At 45.1% G+C, this 24,423-nt stretch overlaps 1 protein-coding gene across 4 annotated transcripts in view; it reads left to right on the top strand.

The window, feature by feature from the left end:
- Positions 1–11,829: 11,829 nt before the first annotated feature.
- LOC133408737 (uncharacterized) overlaps positions 11,830–24,423 on the top strand; it is a 52,453-nt gene continuing 39,859 nt past the window's right edge. For all 4 annotated transcript variants that reach the window (XR_009769318.1, XM_061687917.1, XM_061687915.1 and 1 more), the window contains exon 1: positions 11,830–12,112. Coding sequence is in view for 3 of the 4 variants with exons in the window: in XM_061687917.1 (XP_061543901.1) it covers positions 11,858–12,112 (255 nt within the window). In the remaining variant the exon portion in view is untranslated. The remainder of the gene's footprint in view (positions 12,113–24,423) is intronic.

The raw sequence follows: 24,423 nt of genomic DNA, 5'->3' as shown, positions 1-24,423 counted from the left end.
TTTTCATTATTACATTTTCTATAAAATTCACCCCTTGCATTGATTATGTGTGTGTTTGGGCTCGGAACGAAACCTCTAGAAAGTTTAGAACTCAAAGTATCTAAAATGTAGCCACCTTCCGATAAGAGACTGATTAGAAAGGTTTGTGATAAAGCTGATAAAGCAAAGCACAGATGTATAATCAAAAATACAATTATATGAGTTATGACAAATGCAAGTGTCTCAGTATCACCTTTCACACTCTCTTCTTCTGCAGTGGCCACTGGTGCCTCATATTCCTTTAGAACAAACTAGTCCAGCCAGTCCCCTCAGCTCAGTAAGCTTCACCAGTCCTCTCAGCCCCTACTCCTCAGTGCCTGGCTCCCAAGTGTCGCCATCTAAACAGCTCTGCCCATAGGTAAGCACTGGACACACCCAGCAAGGGGTCAACCCTTTCTCACACTCTAGAACTAGATCCATCCCTAAACCTTGTCCCAAATCTTGTACAATGCCTCAATTCAACACTACCGGAGACAAATTCCTTGTGTGTTTTTTTTGTGTGTTTTTGTGTGTTTTGGACATACTTGGCAAATAAAGATGATTCTGATTCTGAACCCAGGCCCAAATCAAGACCAAAACGTTATAGAGAACGTGACGTATGGTAAGTATGAATGCAGATAATATGAATAAAAATAGCTGTGAAACCCATGAATGCACATGTCCTCATTATGCCTTCGATTTGCAGAGTTTGAATGAGTTCTTGTGTAGATTGCCTACTGGTGATTGAGGCAACGGAGCAAATTATTACATGAGGAAACCACTTAAACACTTAAATACTTTTGTAAACCCTTCCAAGCCCAGAGGTACTGACTTTCTCCAAGTACAATGCCAGGACTCTACATCCAATCAACATTCCGACTTGATACCACACAACGGCGTGCAACTCCAAGATTTTGGTTGTTTAACCTCAAATGCTGTATATGCAGCAAGGTCAAGGTTGGCCTAAGAAAATATTTTTTTTCTGACTCTGTCCATGCACTTCCCTTGTTAGTAGGATATCCAAACGGTCACAGAAACCTCCTATCCACCAGAAGGTTTTAGATGCCTGAATTCCAGAAGCTGCTTTTCCAGGATATCTTTGAACTCATGTGTTAACATCATGCCTTGGTCCGGATCTAAGTAATTACAGTTAAACCCATGGCCTTTCTTAAAATGTCTGTGATTAACTCATCGAAGGGCAGGAACAAGCAACTGGTTGGAGGTGGATCAGTCTAGTCCCGCCTTGTGCCCACCCACTGAGGTTGACAATTATTTTATGATGCACTAGTTGAGGACCATAAAATAATCCATCCATCCATCCATTTTCCGTACCGCTTTATCCTCACAAGGGTTGCGGGCATGCTGGTGCCTATCCCACCCATCTACCGGCGAGAGGCGGGGTACACCCTGAACTGGTTGCCAGACAATCGCAGGGCACGTACAAATAAACAACAATTCGCGAACACATTCACACCTACGGGCAATTTAGAGTCTTCAATCAACCTACCATGCATGTTTTTGGGATGCGGGAGGAAATGGGAGTACCCGGAGAAAACCCACGCAGGAACAGGGAGAACTTGCAAACTCCACACAGGTGGGGCCAGGATTTGAACCCCAGTCCTCAGAACTGTGAGGCAGATGTGCTCACCTGTCGGTCACTGTTCCACAGCCACAAATTAATGTATCCCTCCATTTTCAACACCGCTTATCCTGGTTAGGGTCGCGGGGCGCTGGAGCCTATCCCAGATGACTTCGGGCGAAAGGCGTACTACCCTCTGAACTGGTCGCCAGTCAGTCGCAGGGCACATATAGACACGAACAACCATTTTCGCACTCACATTTGCACCGTCACTGAGTGGGAACTGAACCCACGCTGCCCGCACCAAAGTCAGGCAAGTGTACCACTACACCATCAGTGACTCCAATTCATTTATGTTAACGTGTATTACGTGTATGTGCTTTAAACTAGTATTAATTTTGTATGCATGTGTGTAAATTGAATTGTCTTCTAGTTTTAATGTGCATTGTTCGATAGTGGGTAAATGGCTCAGAAAATGGATGGATGGATGTTCGATAGTGCCACCCAAATAATTGTACCTAGTGAATTTTGCCTTGCCTTTTCTTAGTTCTCGCAGTGTACAATTCCCCAAGAGTGGGTGCACTGAAAAAAAGTAACTTGAATTTACTTAATTCGATCATATAGTATATATTGGTTGTTCATGAATAAAATGTACCAGTGATACTCCTGGCCGTTCTGTCAGTTGCAGTCTAATTTTGTACTCCTAGCAGCACATGTAAAATATAAATTGCTGCAATGCTTTTTGTCGTGATTATTGCACAGTTAAGAACTACACACAATACTACCTTACAATTCTAACATGTTCAGTTCTTTCATTCAACACAATTCACAGATGACACATGTTTACGATTAGAATTCTAACAGCAAAAATGTCCACAAAAGTTGTGAATGCTCCTCTCAGATTAATGCCAGATGGCAGGCAGCTGGGATAGAAGTTTACTGATGATGAATATTCTGTTGAGAGTAGCCCTTTGTGGTTGTGGGTTATGGGAGTGATCACAAAATTTTTTTCTGTAATAGTTAGTTGTTTGCTGTCAAATACCAACCACAACAAAATGCAATAACGTTCACCATTTACAATTTAACCATCATAATCTGATATGTAATGCTTGTATTGTAATGGTTTTGTGGCCTCAGTATTGCAGCTCTACTTTTTGCAGATGATGTGGTTCTGTTGGCTTCATCAAGCCGTCACATCCAACTCTCACTGAAGCAGTTTGCAGCCGAGTGTGAAGCGGCTGGGATGAGAATCAGCACCTCCAAATTTTAGACCATGGTCCTCAGTCAGAAAAGGGTGGCGTGCCCTCCCCAGGTCGAGGATGAGATCCTGCCCCAAGTGGAGGAGTTCAAGTATCTTGGGGTCTTGTTCACGAGTGAAGAAAGAATGGAACGGGAGATCGACAGGCGGATCGGTGCAGCGTCTGCAGCGATACGGACTTTGTATCGCTCCGTTGTGGTAAAGAAGGAGCTAAGCCGAAAGGCGAAGCTCTCAATTTACCGGTCGATCTACGTTCCTACCTCACCTATGGACACGAGCTGTGGGAAAGAACAAGATCCCAGATACAAGCGGTTGAAATGAGTTTCCTCCGCAGGGTGTCCGGGCTCTCCCTTAGAGATAGGGTGAGAAGCTCGGTCATCCGGGAGGATCTCAGAGTAGAGCCGCTGCTCCTCCACATCGAGAGGAGCCAGATGAGGTGGCTGGGGCATCTGATTCGGATGCCTCCTGGACGACTCCCCGGTGAGGTGTTCCGGGCACGTCCCACCGGGAGGAGACCCCGGGGACGACCCAGGACACGCTGGAGAGACTACGTCCTTCGGTTGGCCTGGGAACGCCTCGGGATCACCCCGGAAGAGCTGGATGAAGTGGCTGGGGAGAGGGAAGTCTGGGCGTCCCTGCTAAAGCTACTGCCCCCTGCGAACCGACCTCGGATAAGCGAGAGAAGATGGATGGATGGATGGATGGATATATCGTAATGTATGTATGTATTATACAAATTCATTTTTGACAATGCCATTATCCAATGAATATCTGAATATGAATATACATTGCTGGAACTAGCCCTCAAAACAGAAGAAGAAGAAGAGCAATGACAGAACATACTGAAAAGGAAAGGCATCACTTATTTTGAATTATGAGTGTAGTGTTTTGAGCAGCATAAACACTTGGGGATGGTACATCTGTCCAATGTCCCAGAAGCATTTGACCCACCCTTCACATATAACGTCTGGAAGGAAATCATGCAATGGCCCCTCACTCGTATTGGCTTGTTATACAGAGCCATTAGGGGCTTTCCCACTGCAGGAAACTTTGGAGGAACTTCCCTAGGCACCCTGGTAGCTTGAGTTCCCCCTGTGTCCCCACCGAAAAAAACTACCATGTTACTCAGGTCCCCCCGGGATTATTTAATTCCTCCTGTCGGGTAGGGTCTTCATAGAGCTACCAGGAACTCTTTGAAGGGGCGGGCTGTGCTGACGAACGCTGATTAGTTGACAGACCTCTGTAGGCGTTTATTTTTTCCATTCACAGAGCCGCCATTGTGCCGCGTTACGCAATCCTTAAAAGGATTAAAGATGTGCCGCGGCCTCACCGCCAAGGTCCACCACTGGCTGCCTCCGTTCCACTAAGGAGCGGAGCTCCGAACCCAAGGGGCCGTGTGCGTCTTCCTGGGGCGCGTGGTTTCCAAACACCGATCTTTATGTTTTCCCGCTGAGCCGCACTTGGTGGACAAGGGGCAGGCTGGACAAATTCTGTGGTTGCCAAGCTTATGTCGCTGGGCCGAAGCCGGGCTTGGAGGCGAGTACTGCACTACACTGCTGTATTTAAAAACTGACTAAGTGCTGTCCATGAACTCATGTGTTTTTTATTTACCTTATCCAGGTTAGGTATTTGCAATGCCAACCTGGCTGTAGACAGCAGAGTAAAACAAAGTGAAATAGAAGCAAATGCATATACAAACTGTACAATCTGATATAGGTTAAATCAGTCAAATATTAAATTACATCATTGCACATGGAGAATAAAAGGTCCAAAAAAGGCAAATGAATGAACGTTCTCTAAAGCTGGAGAACTTGCATGAAGAAAAATGTGTTTGCCTGAATTGCCAACACAGTAGAATTTTTTTTTCTTTTTGAATAGATAAATATATAAATAAATGTAGAAGCCTGGCACGGTGGAGGACTGGTTAGCACATATGCCTCACAGTTCTGAGGACCCCGGTTCAAATCTGGCTTCGTCTGTGTGGAGTTTGCATGTTCTCCCCGTACCTGCGTGGGTTTCATCTGGGTACTCCGGTTTCCTCCCACATCCCCAAAAAATATGCATGGAAGGTTAATTGAAGACTCTAAGTTGCCCGTAGGTGTGACTGTGAGTGTAAATGGTTGTTGTTTATATGTGGCTTGCGATTGGTTGGTGACCAGTTCCGGGTGTACACCGCTCCTTACCCAGAGTCAGCCGGGATAGGCTCCAGCACGCCCTAGTGACGAAAAGCGATATGGAAAATGGATAGATGGATGCAGAAGCCTGCACATGACTACATGTGATTTATTCTTCTCATGTTTCTTTTGCATTTTCCGGCTGATAAATCACATACATAGTCATCTGCAGGCTTCTGTTGCGCAATCTGTTTAGGTATGTCGATCCAGTAAGTGTCAGTAATGAGCAACATAAGCCTAATTTCCTTAAACTACTCTGAAATAATAAATTCAATGGGAACACAAACCACATGGGCCACAGGAACCTTTTGCTTTTTGCAGAGGAACTCAAAGTTCCTGGGCTGGTTGGTGGAAAAGCCCTATTATGTGAATGGAAAGTTATCAGTATGTCTGCTCAACAGACAACTTGTGATATGGTGTTCATTCACTAATAAGTTCGATAGAAAAAAGTATAGACTTTAATTACTTGTGCTGGGAACAACACCGTTACTGTTATACTAACATATCAACTCACAGGTTCTTACAGGTGTTTAGACACTAAAAAAGAATCCCACCGCACCATTCGTCATTAGCTCTGCCTTGCTCATTTTCCCACATCCTTTTCTGTCCTCTCTTATCTTGTTCTCTTGGTTAGTTATTACATGTCCTCATTGGGTGTCCCCCCTCCAACCCCCAGACCCACCCCCCACCACCAATCTACAAACAACTGTTGTAATGTTACAGTACTTGTGTTTAAATATCTGTCTCACTATTGTTCTGTTGTGGTTCTCACCGCTAATCTGCTTGAGCCCTCTGTCCCCCTGTCTGTCCCCTAAAAACATTTTCTGTCCGGCTGAATTTTCAATAAACACCACATAAAAGCCATGTTTTGTTTGATTTTGTTTCCCAAGTGTGTGCGAATTAGATGTTCCCATCCTGGGTAGCATTGCATTTAAAACTTGGGACAGCACGCCCCCACAGATGCCAACACCAATTTTCTCAGTGCCCTGAAATGACCCACACCCAAGATGAGAAGAGTTGAATGGATGTTTTTTTTTTTTTTTTTTTTTGGAGGTGATATTATGACAAGACATCAAACTCATGGCTCGGGGGCCTAATCTGGCCCACCACATCATTTTATGTGGCCCACGAAAGCAAATCAAGTGCATCTACTTCCATGATTCTTACTAAAATCCTTACTAAAACATCAAATTGTCATATGTAATAAATGTTGAGATATTCCAAAAACATTTTAGTGATTGAACCCTTTTTACAGTAACTTGACCAATAGTTAAACTATTATCCTTGACTTCTGATTTCACAACTACATATCCATCAACTTACTGTATGTAATATACTGTCTGTAATAATATAAGGAGGCAAGTAAACATTTAACAAGTAAACATGACAGGGGTATGACTGTGTATATCCACAGTTGTGCTCATAAGTTTACATACCCTGGCAGAATTTGTGAAATATATATATTATTTTTTTAACTATGACTGATGACTGAACAACAACCATCATTAATGTCTTTATGTTTATGGTTTGTTTAATGATAATGCTTTTCTGAAATGCTTGACCGTTTAATTTGAATCCCTTTAAAATAACATTTAATGTGTTTCCCCTGGTCCTGTATGTTTTCTTTAAATAATTGTACCCATCTTACAAAATCTGCCTGGGTAATAAAATATTAGCACAAATGTAGCGTATATTAGTCAAATAAAAATGGAATTAATTTAGGAGAAGCGGCACAGTGACCGACTTTTTAGCACATCTGCCTCACAGTTCTGAGGACTTGGGTTCAAATCACGGCCCCGCCTGTGTGGAGTTTGCATGTTCTCACCGTGCCTGGGTGGGTGTTCTCCAGTCACTCCGGTTTCCTCCCACATCCCCAAAACATGCATTAATTGAGGACTCTAAATTGCCCGTATGTGTGAATGTGAGTGTGAATGGTTGTTTGTTTCTATGTGCCCTGCGATTGGCTGGTGACCAGTTCAGGGTGTACCCCGCCTCCCGCCCGGAGATAGCTGGGATAGGCTCCAGCACCCCCGCAACCCGAGTGAGGATAAGCGGAATGGAAGATGAATGAATTTAGGAGAAAATAATAAGCCGAAAGCGACGCTTTGCGTTACTTCCGGTTTACCGTAATTTTAAGTTTCATTGTTAAAATCAAACTAATTTTACCTATTAAAGGGGACCCATGTCACTTTTTACATGGATACAATTTAGGGAAAGTGATAAGAAACCTTTTTATCAGTCTGGTAATCTGAAAGTTGCTACACTTTTTGAATTTTTTATTTCTTGATGACAGAGGTTTACTTAAACTCAGAACACACAAAATACAACCAAGAGTGTAATTTAATAGTATATTTAATGACAGCTACAAAGGATCGAGAGGGAAACACACAAAGTGGTCTAAGTAAAGGAAAAGAACACTAATAATGATAAAACGATGGAAAATAGGGGTACGAATAGGGAAATAGAACATCGTGTGTTGGACTAAAGTTGGAAACGTGAGCGTGCGGATGGGAGAGAGAAAGAGAGAGGACAAAGTTGAGCTGTTGTCTGAAGCTTGTAATTTCCCTGAAATTATTAGGCACTAATATTATACAGTCTGGCAAAAGTTTTGCCGCATCGACTCACGACTGCAGGCTCAAGATGGTGGGTGGTAGTCTCTCTCTGGAAGCGGCTCCGGAAGCAAGGCAACAGATTTTGTTGCAGCAAAAAAAGATGTAGAAAAATGCAAAACGGAAGATGAAAAATGATTGTTCGTCACACCTTCTTGGGAGAGTATGCCCGTGTCTCTTCCTGCCTTTTTTGTGGCTCGCTGGCAATTTTATAGAGATTACGCTTGGCTGGAAGCGTACGTGCTACCTTAGTAGCAGCTACTCTGATCGCCTAGCAGTGGCCCATGGAGAGGCTGGGAAGCCGGGTCTCTATGTCCAAGGCCCACGGTTACTGAGCCGTGTGTCCGAACAAAGAAAGGGCAGGGGGGAGGGGGGACGAAGGCCAGCCCGTCTGGCGAGCTGCCAGCAAGACTCGAGGAGAGAAAAAACACAAGAGCGAGAAAATACACGAGCGCCAGGGTTAAGTACCCCCAGGGGGTGTCAAAGAGGGACGGAGAAGACCACACCCATCAGCTTGAATCTTGTCTACAAATTTGATAAAATGGGTTTAAAATAATAGCCATCCATCCATTTTCTGAGCCGCTTCTCCTCACTAGGGTCGCAGGCGTGGTGGAGCCTATCCCAGCTATCATCGGGCAGGAGGCAGGGTACACCCTGAACTGGTTGCCAGCCAATCGCAGGGCACATAGAAACAAACAACCATTTGCACTCACATTCACACCTACAGGCAATTTAGAGTTGTCAATTAACCTAGCATGCATGTTTTTGGGATGTGGGAGGAAACCGGAGTGCCCGGAGAAAAGCCAGGCAGGCACGGGGAGAACATGCAAACTCCACACAGGCGGGGCTGGGGATTGAACCCAGGTCCTCAGAACTGTGAGGCAGACGCTCTAACCAGTCGTCTTCCGTACCGCCTTAAAATAATATATTTATATGAAATAACCTCAACTTGGTACTTTCTGTAATCACAGGTCAAGCACATGGAATGTTTATACTTTAGTTTTGCAAAATCAACTGCTTGTGATTCAAATCACATTTCATGCTGCTGGGAATCAAATCAAGACAAAGAATTTTCAAAATCTCACAGCTGCATTTGTAAATTTGACACAGACATCAACATGCATTTGGAATAATTCGAGTTCGTGAAATATCAAAACAGACATTTTCTTTGGTTAAACATCAAATCCCCTCCTTGAGCCGTCACCTTATCGTGCTGGAGGGGTTTGTGTGTCCCAATGATCATAGGAGCTAAGTTGTCTGGGGCTTTATGCCCCTGGCAGGGTCACCCAGGACAAACAGGTCCTAGGTGAGGGACCAGACAAAGCACGCCTCAAAGACCCCTTATGATGACGACAAACAATGGACTTGGTTTTCCCTTGCCCGGACGCGGGTCACCAGGGCCCCCCAATGGAGCCAGGCATGGTGGTGGGGCTCGTAGGCGAGCGCCTGGTGGCCACGCCTGCACGTATGGGTCCCAGCCGGGCACAGCCCGAAAGGGTAACGTGGGTCCCCCTACCCATGGGCTCACCACCTGTGGGAGGGACCATTGGGGTTGGGTGCAGTTTGAGCTGGGCGGTGGCCGAAGGTGGGGACCTTGGCGATCCGATCCCCGGCTGCAGAAGATGGCTCTAGGGACGTGGAATGTCACCTCTCTGGCAGCGAAGGAGCCCAAGCTGGTGTGTGAGGTCGAGAAGTTCCGACTGGATATAGTCGCACTCGCCTCCACACACAGCTTGGGCTCTGGTACCAGTCCTCTCGAGAAGGGTTGGACTCTCTTTCACTCTGGAGTTGCCCACAGTGAGAGGCGCCAAGCAGGTGTGGGTATACTGATTGCCCCCCGGCTTGGCGCCTGTACGTTGGGGTTCGCCTCGGTGGACGAGAGGGTAGCCTCCCTCCGCCTTCGGGTGGGGGGGACGGGTCCTGACTGTTGTTTGTGCCTATGCACCAAACGGCAGTTCAGAGTACCCACCCTTTTTGGAGTCCTTGGAGAGGGTGCTGGAGAGCGCTCCCACTGGGGACTCCGTCGTTCTGCTGGGGGACTTGAACTTGGACCTGGAAGGGCGTGATTGGGAGGAACGGCCCCCCCGATCAGAACCCGAGCGGTGTTCTGTTATTGAACTTCTGTACTCATCACAGATTGTCCATAACGAACACCATGTTTAAACATAAGGGTGTCCATACATACACTTGTCACCAGGACACCCTAGGTCGCAGTTCGATGATCGACTTTGTGGTCGTGTCATCGGACTTGCGGCCGCATGTCTTGGACACTCGGGTGAAGAGAGGGGTGGAGCTGTCAACTGATCACCACCTGGTGGTGAGTTGGCTCCGATGGTGGGGGAAGATGCCGGTCCCACGTGGCAGCCCCAAACTTATTGTGAGGGTCTGCTGGGAACGTCTGGCAGAATCCCCTGTCAGAAGGAGTTTCAACTCCCACCTCCGATAGAACTTTGCTCATGTTCCGGGGGAGGCGGGGGATATCGAGTCCGAGTGGACCATGATCCGCGCCTCCATTGCTGAGGCGGCCGACCGGAGCTGTGGCCGTAAGGTGGTCGGTGCCTGTCGTGGGGGCAATCCCCGAACCCGTTGGTAGACACCAATGGTGAAGGATGCCGTCAAGCTAAAGAAGGAGTCCTATCGGGCCTTTTTGGCCTGTGGGACTTCTGAGGCACCTGATGGGTATCGGCTGGCCAACCGGAATGCAGCTCTGGTGGTCACTGAAGCAAAAACTGGGAGGAGGAGTTTGGTGAGTCCAGGGAGAAAGACTTCCGGTCGGACCGTTACAGATCTCTCTGTAGCGGGAGATCAACAGGCGGATCGGTGCAGCGTCTGCAGTGATGCGGACATTGTATCGGGCCATTGTGGTAAAGAAGGAGCTAAGCCGAAAGGCGAAGCTCTCAATTTACCGGTCGATCTACGTTCCTACCAATGGTCACGAGCTGTGACCGAAAGAACAAGATCCTGGATACATGTGGCCGAAATGAGTTTCCTCCGCAGGGTGTCCGGGTTCTTCCTTAGAGATAGGGTGAGAAGCTCGGTCATCCGGGAGGATCTCAGAGTAGAATCGCTGCTCCTCCACATCGAGAGGAGCCAGATGAGGTGGCTGGGGCATTTGATTCGGATGCCTCCCGGACACCTCCCTGGTGAGGTGTTCCGGGCACGTCCCACCGGGAGGAGACCCAGGGGACGACCCAGGACACTCTGGAGAGACTACGTCCTTCGGCTGGCCTGGGAGCGCCTCGGGATCCCCCCGGAAGAGCTGGATGAAGTGGCTGGGGTGAGGGAAGTCTGGGCGTCCCTGCTAAAGCTACTGCCCCCGCAACCCGACCCGGATAAGCGGTAGAAAATGGATGGATGGATGGATAAACATCAAATGAGAGTCCGCCCGGATCAGCTTTGCAGTTCCCATCGACACCTGCGGGTGGCGCCTAGCGCGCATGTTGGGATCCATCCATCCATTTTCTGAACGCCTTATTCTCACAAGGGTCGCGGGAGTGCTGGAACCAATCCCAGCTATCAGGAGGAGGCTGGGTACACCCTGAACTGGTTGCCAGCCAATCGCAGGGCAAAACATATCAACAAACAACCATTCGCACTCACATTCGCATCTACAGGCAATTTAGAGTCTTCAATTAACCTACCATGCATGTTGTTTGGGATGTGGGAGGAAAACCGGTGTGCCCGGAAAAAAACCACGCAGGCACGGGAAGAACATGCAAACTCCACACAGGCGGAACCCTGAACCTCAGAACTGTGAGCCAGACGCTCTAACCAGTCGCCCACCATGCCGCCGCGCACGTTGGGATATTACGCAAATAATTTGTTGCTGTATTTGCATCCCATCGTCTCACAGCTTTGAAGGATTAATATAAGGAGTCGCTATGACAGCCAGGGATAGTCAGTAGTTCCAGATAAATAAAGCATTGGGAACAAACAATGGAGCCTATGACTTTTTATCAAAGCTGTTATTCTTCTTCCAGTGCTTCCATGTCTTATTGTGTGTCACATTGCATATGTAGTTTGTGTTTGAAAGCAGAAAGTTATGAGTTATAATGAGTTTTTTTTTTTTTTCTCTGAGCTCATTCAAAGACTTTAGTTCACCAACCAATCGCAGTCCAATATCGACAAGATGTATGTTGAATTAGCATGTATATTGAAAAGTGATTTCTCCATTTGCAGGATTTGGTTGCATTTGCTGAACTTTCTCATCAGTGAGTGAATGGGAGGAGGTGCTCAAAAGGCAGAGGCGGTGAGAAATTCTCAGCCACCCTCCCACCCATGCTGTCTGTGGATGGATGGCGGTGGCAACAAGCAGCAGAGATCAATGTCTCTTCAGGTCAATCTCAAAGTGTCTGGAGAAAGATTCTACAAGGCTGCACAACAACCAGGGCCCCATCGTTGGGCAAACGCTGAAACTTGCTTGCCTTTTCACCTCAGCCAGATGAACACACACGTGCTAGACTTTATAACGAAGGTAAGACTCAAGATTCAACAATTTCCTCAGCATAGTGAGTTAAACAGTGTGCACCTTGCTTCATTTGAAGCAATGGAATTTTGCCTCAGAGGCACAGGTATTTTTGAGATTGTAAGTACAAACAACAGTTGCAAGACAGATATGATCATTTTCAGCAACCGGCATCTCTCCTCACCCAGTACAGAAATGTGAAAGTAATGATTACTGGAGACTTTTCATTTGCCTCCCTATTTAATGTCAAATATAATTGTTTTCACTTGGTTTATTCAAGAGGTCAACCTACAAAGTATTGCTTCTTAAATCACAAATATTATGCATCTGGTCTAAACAGTTTTCTGTGAGTTTCTTCTCTGTTGTTGTTTTTTTACATTCCTGTCATCTGTGGCTTGCTTTGATGAGCTTTTAGCCTCAGACGTTCATTTGTGTGAAACTTAACAGGGGATAAAAGTAAAACTAGAGCTTGAAGCTTGACCCCCCCCCCCCCCCCCCCCCCCCCGGGGGGGAAAATAATACAAGGATATTGTTAGCTTTGATTTCAAGAAAAAACAGACAGTGTTGAATAATGTCCACATTAGAAGTGCCTCAAAGATAAAGTAGATCTGTATTTTCAATTGACACATGAACTCCACAAGGCCTTTGAAGATGTATGAAGCACACTTATCTATTATGCTCATTGGGAAAGTTGATGAAGCACTTGAATTTAGTACTGCTTCACCCCCCCCCCCCCCCAAAAAAAAATCAGGCATGAGGACAAAATGTTTTAGAGTAGGACGTCCTCCTTTAAATTACATTTAGATCCTCTGAGTAACCTTGATGCAGTATATATTACTACAGTAGGTCATTTTCATATAATTTGATAAATAACGGTAAAGAGTCTAAAAAAAAAAAAAAAAAGTACATAATGTGGCAAATTTTTTTATGCCGCTTTGGTTTTATATGGGTAAATGTCTCCCATGCTGAATCAGCCACGCTTAAAGTCCTCTTTTCAAAAAGCGATTGATTCAAAATGTTCGGCTTTCATGGTAAAGGTAATCCTTATCGACAGAGCACATGGTCGTGGCTCATTGAAATACACTTCTTTTTACAACGGCAAAGACAAAAGTGTATCACGGTAAAGACATAATCAGCTTCATAAACGTCATGTCAGTTGCACAATATACCTGTGTTGCCCTGCAAACTCTGCGGATACAAGAGCATTATTCATCCCGACTACTCATTAAACTCATACTTCAGATCCCTCTGGTGTATTGGAACAAAATAAATAATCTCCAGTTCTATTCACGGTAAAAATAGCTGAAGTGACAAACAACTCGGATGTGTTTACATGTTGACTGAGGCACCATAGAGACAATATTATTTCCCAAACACTAGAAAGATTGGGCGGCACGGTGGACGACTGGTTAGAGCGTCTGCCTCACAGTTCTGAGGACCGGGGTTCAATCCCCGTTCTCCCCGTGCCTGCGTGGGTTTTCTCCGGGCACTCCGGTTTCCTCCCACATCCCAAAAACATGCGTGGTAGGTTAATTGAAGACTCTGAATTGCCCGTAGGTGTGAATGTGAGTGCGAATGATTGTTTGTTTCTATGTGCCCTGTGATTGGCTGGCAACCAGTTCAGGGTGTACCAGCACCCCCGCAACCCGTGTGAAGATAAGCGGCTCAGAAAATGGATGGATGGATGGATGGACGACAAAATTTTGGTTTGATCAAATATGGCCCCTTTAAAATACACGTGTCATGGAAATGGCATATAGTAAGCAATAGGAGAAAAATCCTATAGAGCCCCAAATTTAATTAGCATTTTCAGAAAACATGTAAATCATGGAATTTAATTCCGGACATCTCACGGTAAAGACATTTGGGATTAACAGAACTATTGAACTATTTTACTTTTGAATAATTTTCTTTCTTCGAAACATTTATGACCTTTTGTTAGATAACAACTGCCATAAATTCAAGCACTCATATCAGTAATTGATTTTCAATAGGAAATTCAGTGGGCCATGACTTTAACATTTTTAGATCAAAAGGACCCTCATGCCGATTATTTCAGTTTTTATTGTTTTATTTGTAATGAAATGCCTGATAAGGATACCTTTGTACCTCTCTCCTAATTTCTGCACTTAACTGGCAACAGCATGGCAATATGGCCATGAGTAAGTCAACTTCATCAAGTTATCTGCTGTATTTGCTCCTTCTACTCTCAGTATTTCTCTTGCACTTCCGTTCGGATGTCACGCTTGGTTTGGATTGACACATTACCCGCCACATTGTGCAGTTTATTATTCAACTAATTTTTGGAATTGGAACTGAAATCACGGCAGGATTGCGGCTTTGTTGTTGTTGTGTTTGTTTGTTTTTTCCCTTCTGTGGTTGATAGTTTTCAGGACTTTCTCATGCATAGTTGGTACTGATGTTGCTGTACACTATTCCAATGTATGCCTCAGATTAAGCCTGCACTGTACAACCTGCTACTATGTGGAGGACTATCTCAGGCACCTATTTGCAAAGCCTCGCTCAGCTGCCTGTTCTAGTCTACAGTGTTGGCGCTTAGTAGCTGCTCTTATGCTGTCATGCTCAAGGCTGGGCCTTGTCTAATCACTGATGGAGTATCTGTCTCTGTATCATTACTAGGTGTGATAATGCGTCATTGTTTGAAGTATAGATTTTAAGTTGGTTTCTATAGGTGCCAATTGTTGCGTTAAAAAAACAAGACACTTATCTAACGAGTATTCTTTTAATGAAAAACATTTTTCAACGTGAAAAGTTGACAGCAGGGTCTGTTATTGTTTATCAGCTAAACCACTCCTCATATTGATATCCTTCTTTCATCAAGGATCCATGTGGTCACTTCATTTTTTTTTTGAAGGCCCAAAATTGTGTCGGTTTCAGACCATTTTTCTCGTTCATTTATTTTGACAGTTGTATAAATCCTAGACTGAGAATGATAAAAAGAGGCCACATTTATTTTTTAGATTAAGGACAGCACAGACAGTGGATGTCAAATAATACCATCACTCTTTTAAATTCCACAGATGAAAATAGGTCAGCACTGTAACCCTGTTTATTACATATTTTCAGCACATTATACTGTGGCAAGTGAGCAGTAAAGGGCAGAATAGAAGCAGTCTAATTGGATGCATTGTCAACACTATGCTCAAGAGACCCTGCATCACATAATTCTTGCGTCGTTGATTGTGTGATTCAATGCAGCAATGCAAGCCCCTGAATGACCGATCAGATGTCTGAAAGAAATTATCTCATTTATTTTTAGCCCTTTATCTTCTCTCTCAAACACCTGTTAGGAACATCCCACAGGTGAACATGCTAATTGGGAACAGGTGGGTGCCATGATTGGGTAGAGAAAGTAGAAAAGGAGCTGCCCTGAATTGCTCAGTCATTCAGAAGCAAGGATGGGGCTAGGTTCACCTCTTTGTGAACAAGTGCGTGAGAAAATAGTCGAACAGTTTAACAGAACAGAGGGAAGTCTGGGCGTCCCTGCTAAAGCTACTGCCCCCGCGACCCGACCTCGGATAAGCTGCAGAAAATGGATGGATGAATGGATAATTCCATCGATATGCAGCATAACAGCTAAATGCTGCTTCACCGTGTTTTCTTTTGACTCTATGCTCTTCTATCTGACCTGAGTCTGCAGATCGGAGCTCTACTGGGTGTATATTCCATGAACATTTATGTAATGTAGTCAGGACCTAGTGATTTATAGACCAGTAGCAGAACTTTAAAGTTCATTCTATAGCTAACTGGGAGCCAGTTTAGAGACTTTAGAAGTAGAGTTATATGCTCTGATCTCTTGGTTCTGGTCGGAACCCGAGCTGCAGGGTTCTGAATGAGCTGCAGCTGTTTAATGCTCTTTCGGGGAAGTCCAGTTAGAAGACCATTACAATAGTCAAATCAAATCAAACTTAATTTATAGAGCACTTTTCATACAATGATAGGTAGGTAATGGAGAGGATCTGCAAGGAGGAATGGCAGTGTATCCGTAAATCCAGGTGTGAAAAACTTGTTGCATCATTTCCAAAAAGTATTAGCTCAAAAGGGTGCTTCTACTAAATACTGAGCAAAGGGTCTGAATACTTATGGCTGTGTGATATTTCAGTTTTTTTTTTTAATAAATCTGAAAAGATTTCAACAATTACGTTCATTCGGTCAATATGGCTGCTGTGTGTACATTAATGAGGAAAAACATGGACTTAAATGATTTTAGCAAATGGCTGCAATACAACAAAGTGAAAAATTTAAGGGGGTCTGACCAGTTCAGGATGTACTCTTGCCCGATATAAAGCTGGGAAGCACACCCGCAACCCTAGTGAGTATAAGCGGTTCAGTCTGCCTCACAGTTCTGAGGACCCAGGTTCAAATTTGGCCTCGCCAGTGTGGCGTTTGCATGGTCTCCCCTTGCCTGCGTGGGTTTTCGCCAGGTATGCCAGTTTCCTCCCACATCCCCCCAAAAAACATACATGGTAGTTATTTGAAGACTCTAAATTGCCCAAACATGATTTTGACATTAATGGAAGGCTCTAAATTGTACAAAGGTGTGAACGTGAGTGTGAATGGTTGTTTGTTTATACAGTATGTGCCCTGCAATTGACTGGCAACTAGTTCAGGGTGTACCCATCCTCTCGCCCAGAATCAGCTGGGATAGGCTCCAGCTCGCCTGCGACCCTTGTGAATTCATATGAGTAGTTAACTTTTACTTATTCAGGAAAGATAATAGTTACCCCCCAAAAAAGTATTTTCTGACAAACAGGGATAATGTCAGTGGTTTCAATCAACAAATGTTAGAAAACAAATCAAGGTACAGAGAGAACCTTCTTCAATTGTTTTACAATTCAACAGGATTGGTATTCAGTGAACTCATAGAACTCATATGGAAGACAGTCGTGAGGTATCTCCTCGGTCTAGGTCACGGGTGATCACTGTTTCTTTCTTATCACTTACACAGTGGCCTTGTGTTGGCTGGGCATTGAGGTCACACTGGAAGTTTGGTTACATTCCACAATTTTTGTCTTTGTATAATAGTCCAAATTCTTCATCAAATTGTGGTTTTTAATAACTACTGAAACAAGATCCTCTATTGTATTAATAATTTCTATGTCCTATGTCCTTAGGGCCTTCTATTTTGACTCGTAACTGTACCACTATTGTTGTTTGGGGTGTATTGCCCTCAGCGCTCGGGATAGAGAGAAAATACATTGCGAAAGTTTGTGAAGTGCTCATAAGTTTACTTACTTAATTCGTTTACTTACCAAAGGCTCACTACATCTATCAACACCTGATGAGCTCATTTCTAATCTTTTTTTTTTTTTTTTTTTTTTAAACCTGTCCTGTTCAGCTGCTTGGCTTTGCAGAATGGTGGATCTGTATGCCTATGTGCTGGAACAGTTTTGCTGCGCAACAGGGAAGTTTTAAATACTCCCTCTGCTTATTTTATTATTATTATTTTTATTTTTATTCTGATGTTTATTGAAAATGCAGCCAGACAGAAAAGGGTTTTTGGGGACAGAGAGAGGGATAGAGTGGACAAGGGGAGTAGAGGTGGGAACAAAAGAAAAACAATAGTGAGACAGTCTAGATATTTGAACACAAGTAACCTTACAACAGTCATTTCTAGATGGGGGGGAATAAGAGGAGACACCCGGTGAGGACATGTTATAACTCACCAAGAAAACTGCTGCTTGGCTTTGCCATTCTGCTTGGCTTTGCAGAATGGTGGATCTGTATGCCTTTGTGCTGGAACAGTTTTGCTGTGCAACAGGGAAGTTTGAAATACTCCCTCTGCTTATTTTTTTATTTTATTTTTTTTATTCTGATGTTTATTGAAAATGCAGACCGGACCGGAAACCAGCACAGATGTGCCAGTGAAGTAAGAGGCTAGACTCCTGCGGGTCCGGCCCGGCCCGACAGGCCGGCAGACCACAGAGAAAAGGGGGGAAGCCCTTCCCCACCCTCGGGCTAATTCCGACCCCCCAAAACAACCATAGCCCAGTGACCAGAACAGAGCCAGAAGACGGGCCGGACCAAGGCGGGAGGCGCTGACACCCACCATGAGCCCCAAGTCAGCTGGGGACCCCACACAGCCTGAGGGAGAGAAAGGCGACGACCATGGTGGCACGCCCCGGGGAGAGGGAAGAGGAGGGCACAGGTCCGGGACGCAGTAGCATGGCCCTCAAGTCCCCACCCGGAGACCAGGACGAGAGTGTGGCCAACGGGCACCACACCGGCACCCGGAGACGGAGAGCAGCCCCAGGATCAGCATCCCCCAGGAGGGCAACATGGACACAAACATACCCAAGAGGAGGATGGGGGTAGATGCCCAGCATCCCCATAGGCCAACCTCGCAGATCCAGAAGGATAGGAGTTAAAATGCATCCAAGTGACCCTATGGCCTGCACAGGGGTCTGAAAAGACAATAAATTATTTGGTCACTCTTTGGTCATTTCTAGTCCTATCCAACAATTCTTCTGTCACAGAATACACCTAACACCTTCCTCCACCTGTTCCAACGTGTTTGGACCCATGTCTTTACTTGCTCATCACACTTCCCATTGCTCTGGACTGTTGACCCTAAGTATTTTAAGTCCTCCACCCTCACTATCTCTTCTCCCTTTACCATCACTCTTCCCCTTCCACCCCTCTCATTCATGCACATACTGTATATTGGCTTACTTCTTCATTCCTCTCCTTTCCAGTGCATGCCTCCACCTTTCTATGTTTCGCCACCTGCTCACTATAAGGATAATTCAAAATGTGTAGGTTCATGGTTAATAACAGTCTATGTAGCTTCCACCTTAGAGAGCCATTGGTTGTGGGGATGCTTGGATGTGTTAATTCATTTTGGGGTTGGAAGTTTTCTTCTTGTGTCCAAGTCTTATTTTTGTTGCTGCTGTATTTTAAATTTCACACCGGTGTTTCAGATTCAGAGGGAGAGCGAGAACGTTTTTGATGTAGCTTCTGGGTGGGATGTGTGTGGAAGTTTATTTGTTCTGTTGAAAGTAACCGCTGTGAAACAATCATTAAATACGTTATTGATTAGTATACCTGCCTTACAGATTGACAACTTGTCAGTAGGTGTGAATGTGAGTCTGAATGGTTGTTTGTCTATATGTGGCCTGCAATTGGTTGGCGACCAGTTGAGGATCTACACCACCTCTCACCCAAAGTCAGCTGGGATAGGCTCCAGCACAACCACGACTCTACTGAGGGTAAACGGTACAGAGAATGGATGGATGGATGAATTATCTGATTCACCACTTCCTTCCTTCATTTGCTTCACCTCAGCAAACACAGCAGCACTCTGTATGCTAGCTGCTTATTCACAGAGCTACTGTGTCCCCCTGTATGTGGTCATTTACCACATGACATTGAGGAGGAATAGTTATATCGAGCATTGAAAAGACTCAGTCTGAAAACAAAGGAGAGAGCAACGAGAGAAAGAATTCACAGGAAACAGCAGCAGCAGCAGAGGCCAATGTTGTCTGCTCTGTACCAAACACACCCTCACACCAAACTATCCTTTTTTGTTGTTAGCAGCCTGCTCTTATCCTTCTTTCTCTCTCCCTTCTTTCTCTTCTGGCAGTCTGATTTGTCTTTGCTGGGAAAATGATGCTTCATTGCTCACATTCTTCTGTTTGTCTTATTTACATGCCTGACCTGCCCACCCTCAAGGTGTGCGGATTCTCCCACAATGACTTCTGCCACCAACCCCTGTGTGTACCCGGCTAGTTTGCGAGTAACAGTTTGAGAGTCATGGCTCATTGACGTCTGCAGGAGGGTTGGAATTCCCGCAATGTGGAGTTTTGTTGAGTAACGCGAATGCCATTGAAATCCACCTGGAAGAAGAAGAAGAAGAATCACCTTTTATTGTCATGAACATGCATGCATGCACACGAAATTTGTTCTCTGCATTTTACCCATCACAGTGAACACATACACATATTGGTGGAACACACTGGAGCAGGGGGCAGCTGAAAGCGCCCGGGGAAACATGTCACACTCCAAATGTGAAATTAACCTTTGTAGCGGATACAGATGTTCATCATCGCTGCAATTTTGATGACGTGTCCACCGTTGCAGCAATACTGTGCTCACGCCTCAGTGCTGATGATACGTCTTCAACAGCATATTACACGTTTTTGATTTTTGACAGTGTGTCAAAAATCAAAGCGATAGTGTGACACGAAATGAGCGGGAGGAGCTCATGCTCAACCAGTTCAGCGCACCAGCTGGAGCACGTACTGTGGGGCACGCTTATGCACCTCAACGCCACAAGGGGAAGACATGGCAAATAATTACTGAACAGTATATTCAATAAAACATACATTCTGTGGTGACATTGTCTGTTGACAAGTCAGCCAATCAGTGTATTTCTTGTGACGTTGTCATATGTCAAATGGGTTACGCGGCCAATCAGGTGCTTAAATACTGTAACACCAATTATGGCCCACGCGCCGATAGTTGCCGACCTCTGATGTAGGTAGTCTCAGGCACTGATCTAGTACGAATGACATCTCCATGTCATTGTGGGATATCCTTGTGAGGTGAATCAGGGCGGCGATATCATGCTCGTTCTGGGCATACAGCTCGATGTCATCCATTTAGAAGAGGTGACTGATCATTGTTTAACTTCTCCAAAACCACTTTTGGTTATGATCTGACTGAGGGGGTTCAGGGTTAGGGTTAGGGTTAGGACAGCAGCGGGAACAGATCTCCTTAGAATATGCCACATTTGATGTTCACCTGTGCAACTGGCTTTGAGTTGTCCCCCACAGCCTTGTTGAGTTTCTTAGGATCCTGTTGATTTTATACAGTTCTAGGCACTCCTGTATCCTTGTGTGTGGCATCACGTCGGAGACTTTCTTGTAGTACATCCAGGCACTGCACAGGTTGCTGCTTCTGGTTTTACAGTATTTGACGATTACCCATGTGCAGAGATGAAGAAGGCATTTAAGGACAAGGAGCGAGAATACCTGCAGGAGATCTCAAACTTCAACTGTGGTTTCAGTCTTTGGGGGAAAGAGAGGACCCATATGCCGACTCATTTTGGGTGCTCTAATGCTTCCACGTGGTGCTGAGGGAGATGTTAGGGCAGACGCTTTGATTGTCTTCTGGGGGTTCTTGACTGTCTGACCTTGGGTTAGCCATTCTGGCTGGGTCCCAGATAAGAGCAGCTTTTTCATTTGTGCTGCCAGACGTTCACGGAGAGGAATTAGCTTCTTTAGTCAGCATGAATCATGTTGGGCCCTGGGGTTGTCCAGCGCTTCATCTTTGACACTTTTGCTTGGATATCTGCTGCTGTTATGCTGTGCTGTTTGTTCTGGGAGGTTGCTGTGCTCTGCTTGTACGTCTGCCAGTCATTGGGTGTTGGTATTGTGAGAGATCTCCATCTCCCAGACACTCTTGCAGTATTTCTGTGTCTCAACATTGGCTGGGTCTGTTTCAGTCATGCTACGTTGCCACTGAGACTAGACCTTAGCTGGGTTGTTGGAGAACATTGTATTTATTCTCCTGGCCTTTACCTCTCTCATGTACCTTTTCAAGCAGGCAGCTGAGGCTGTGAGTCTCTCTCTCTCTCTCTCTCTCTCGCTCTGTCTCTGTCTCTCTCTCTCTCTCTCTCTGTCTCGCTGGTTATTTTAATTTTCTAATGGAATTGCAAGGGCACATTAGACAAAATATTATAACAATCAAAATAAAGACGATAAAGAGACACACAGAAGAACGGAAATTTGTCACTGATTTCATTCAAGGCATATGCACATACTTCTTCGAAATGGATTTAACACATGGTCCCTCATCATGTCCATGCACTCAGTAGGGGTCAAAGGATGTTGACTTTGAGAAGTCATGGAAAATTTTCTCCATGACACGAGAATAATGACACATGTATCCATGCCTGTGCAGCTGTGAAGAATTTCATGTCCTCAAAAAACCTGATCTTGAAATATTCAATCTGCTAGGACAACACACATAAAATATATATATATATATATATATATGTGTGTGTGTGTGTGTGAACAAAACTGAAGCCATAGCTAACAAGTGATGTATGGAAGACATTCCATGTAGCATCAATTGAAATGATAAAAGCTTTACTGGTGGTCCGAAGCTTTCTTTTTAATCTTTTTAAGTCTCCAACATAACCACTGCCCTCATGGCTTCTCTCACTAAATCTATCAACACCTGATGAGCTCATTTCTAATCTTTTTTTTTTTTTTTTTTTTTTTAAACCTTTCCTGTTCAGCTGCTTGGCTTTACAGAATGGTGGATCTGTATGCCTTTGTGCTGGAACAGTTTTGCTGTGCAACAGGGAAGTTTGAAATACTCCCTCTGCTTATTTTATTATTATTATTTTTATTTTTATTCTGATGTTTATTGAAAATGCAGCCAGACAGAAAATGTTTTTTGGGGACAGACAGAGGGATAGAGTGGACAAGGGGAGTAGAGGTGGGAACCAAAGCAAAAAAATAGTGAGACAGTCTAGATATTTGAACACAAGTAACCTTAGAACAGTCATTTGTAGATGGCGGGAATGGGAGGAGACACCCGGTGAGGTCATGCAATAACTAACCAAGAGAACAAGATAAGAGAGGACAGAAAAGGGCAGGACAGGATGTGGGAAAATGAGCAAAGCAGTGCAACTGATGAGTGGTGCGGTGGGATTATTTTTTCGTGTCCGAAAACCTGTAACAACCTGTGAGTGGATATGTTAGTATAACCTGTGTTGTTGTTAGTGATCCTAGCACAAGTAATTAAAGACTATTGTGTGTCTATCAAATTTATTAGTGAATGAACGCCATATCACATGCATGTTAGTCAACGGGTGTATGGAGTTGCTGAGCCGGCATGTCGAGGAAGGGTGAGCCCGCCAAGCCCCACCCACAAGGGGGACGCCACCGATCCCCCAGGACCCATGTAGGTCCTGAGCCCAACTGAAGCGCCCTGACGTGTCGCAAAGGGAGGGGCAAGGGCATTGGACCATCGCCCCCAACACCCAACCCCACACCCCACCCAGCCTTGGCAGCTAGAGACAGCCCGACTGGCCGGCAGGCCACAGAGAAAAGGGGGGAAGTTCCTCACCATCCTACAGCTAATTCCGACCCCCTCCCCCTCAAACCAACCATAGCCCAGTGACTAGAATAGAGCTAGAAGGCGGGCCGGACCAAAGTGGGAGGACTGACACCCACCATGAGCCCCAAGTCAGCTGGGGACCCCACATAGCCCGAGGGAGAGAAGGGCGACGACCATGGCGGCGCGCCCCGGGGAGAGGGAAGTGGAGGGCACAGTCTCAGTAGCACGGCCCCCAAGTCCCCGCCCAGAGACCAGGATGAGACCCCTGGAGTGGGCCCGCCGGGCACCACCCCGGCAGCTGGGAACAGAGAGCAGCCCCACGATCGACATCCCCCAGGAGGGCAACATGGACACAACCATACCCAAGAGGAGGAGGGGAGAACAGGCCCAGCATCCCCAGAGGCCAACCTCGTAGATCCAGAAGGATAGGGGTTAAAATGCATGCAAGTGACCGTATGCCGTGCACAGGGGTCTAAAAAGACAAGAAATTATTTGGTCACTCTTTGCTCATTTCTTATCTTATCCAACAATTCTTCTTTCACAGAATACACCTGACACCTTCCTCCACCTGTTCCAACTTGTTTGGACCCATGTCTTTACTTCCTTATCACACTTCCCATTGCACATACTGTATTGTATATCATATCATATAACTCAAATTTGGCCCACGATGTAATTATATTTGGCCCGCAAGACCATATCAAATGTGTACTAGAGCTGGCCCGCCAGTATATAGCACATGTGCCACTAATATTACAAATCCCAGAATGCTTTGCTAGTGTGTTGGCCCATCAGTCTAGACCGGCGAGCGCCCCTTCCCTTTTTGTTGCAGTCTTTAGCGACTATGCTACCAGCGTCCTCGAGAAAATTTACACTTCCCCTTCCCAAAAATGGCCAAACAAAAGATGGAAAACAGTTAACTTCCAAGACAGGCGGGAGGCAGAAGAGATGTTCACTAAAGTAAAAGACAGACCTGTTTGTCATGTGCGAAGCAACATGGCTATAACAAAGAATAAAACAAAATTAATTTTATGTTTTTTTAAAGCCCTTTTGTCAACTCCTCGGCAGGGACTGTTAATAGTTTGAAGTTTGGATTTTTATTGAAGCACATTCTTATTTTTTTGGGTTGTTTTGTTGTTGGCCTTTGAAAAAGAAGAAAGAAAATAAAAAAGATTTACATAAAAAAGAATAGTTGGAGAGAGATAAACAGAAGATAGAGAGACAGAAGA

This window comes from Phycodurus eques, chromosome 10, assembly GCF_024500275.1.
Source record: "Phycodurus eques isolate BA_2022a chromosome 10, UOR_Pequ_1.1, whole genome shotgun sequence".
In the NCBI taxonomy this organism is placed as follows: domain Eukaryota; kingdom Metazoa; phylum Chordata; class Actinopteri; order Syngnathiformes; family Syngnathidae; genus Phycodurus; species Phycodurus eques.
This window is presented reverse-complemented; position numbering and strand designations above follow the sequence as displayed.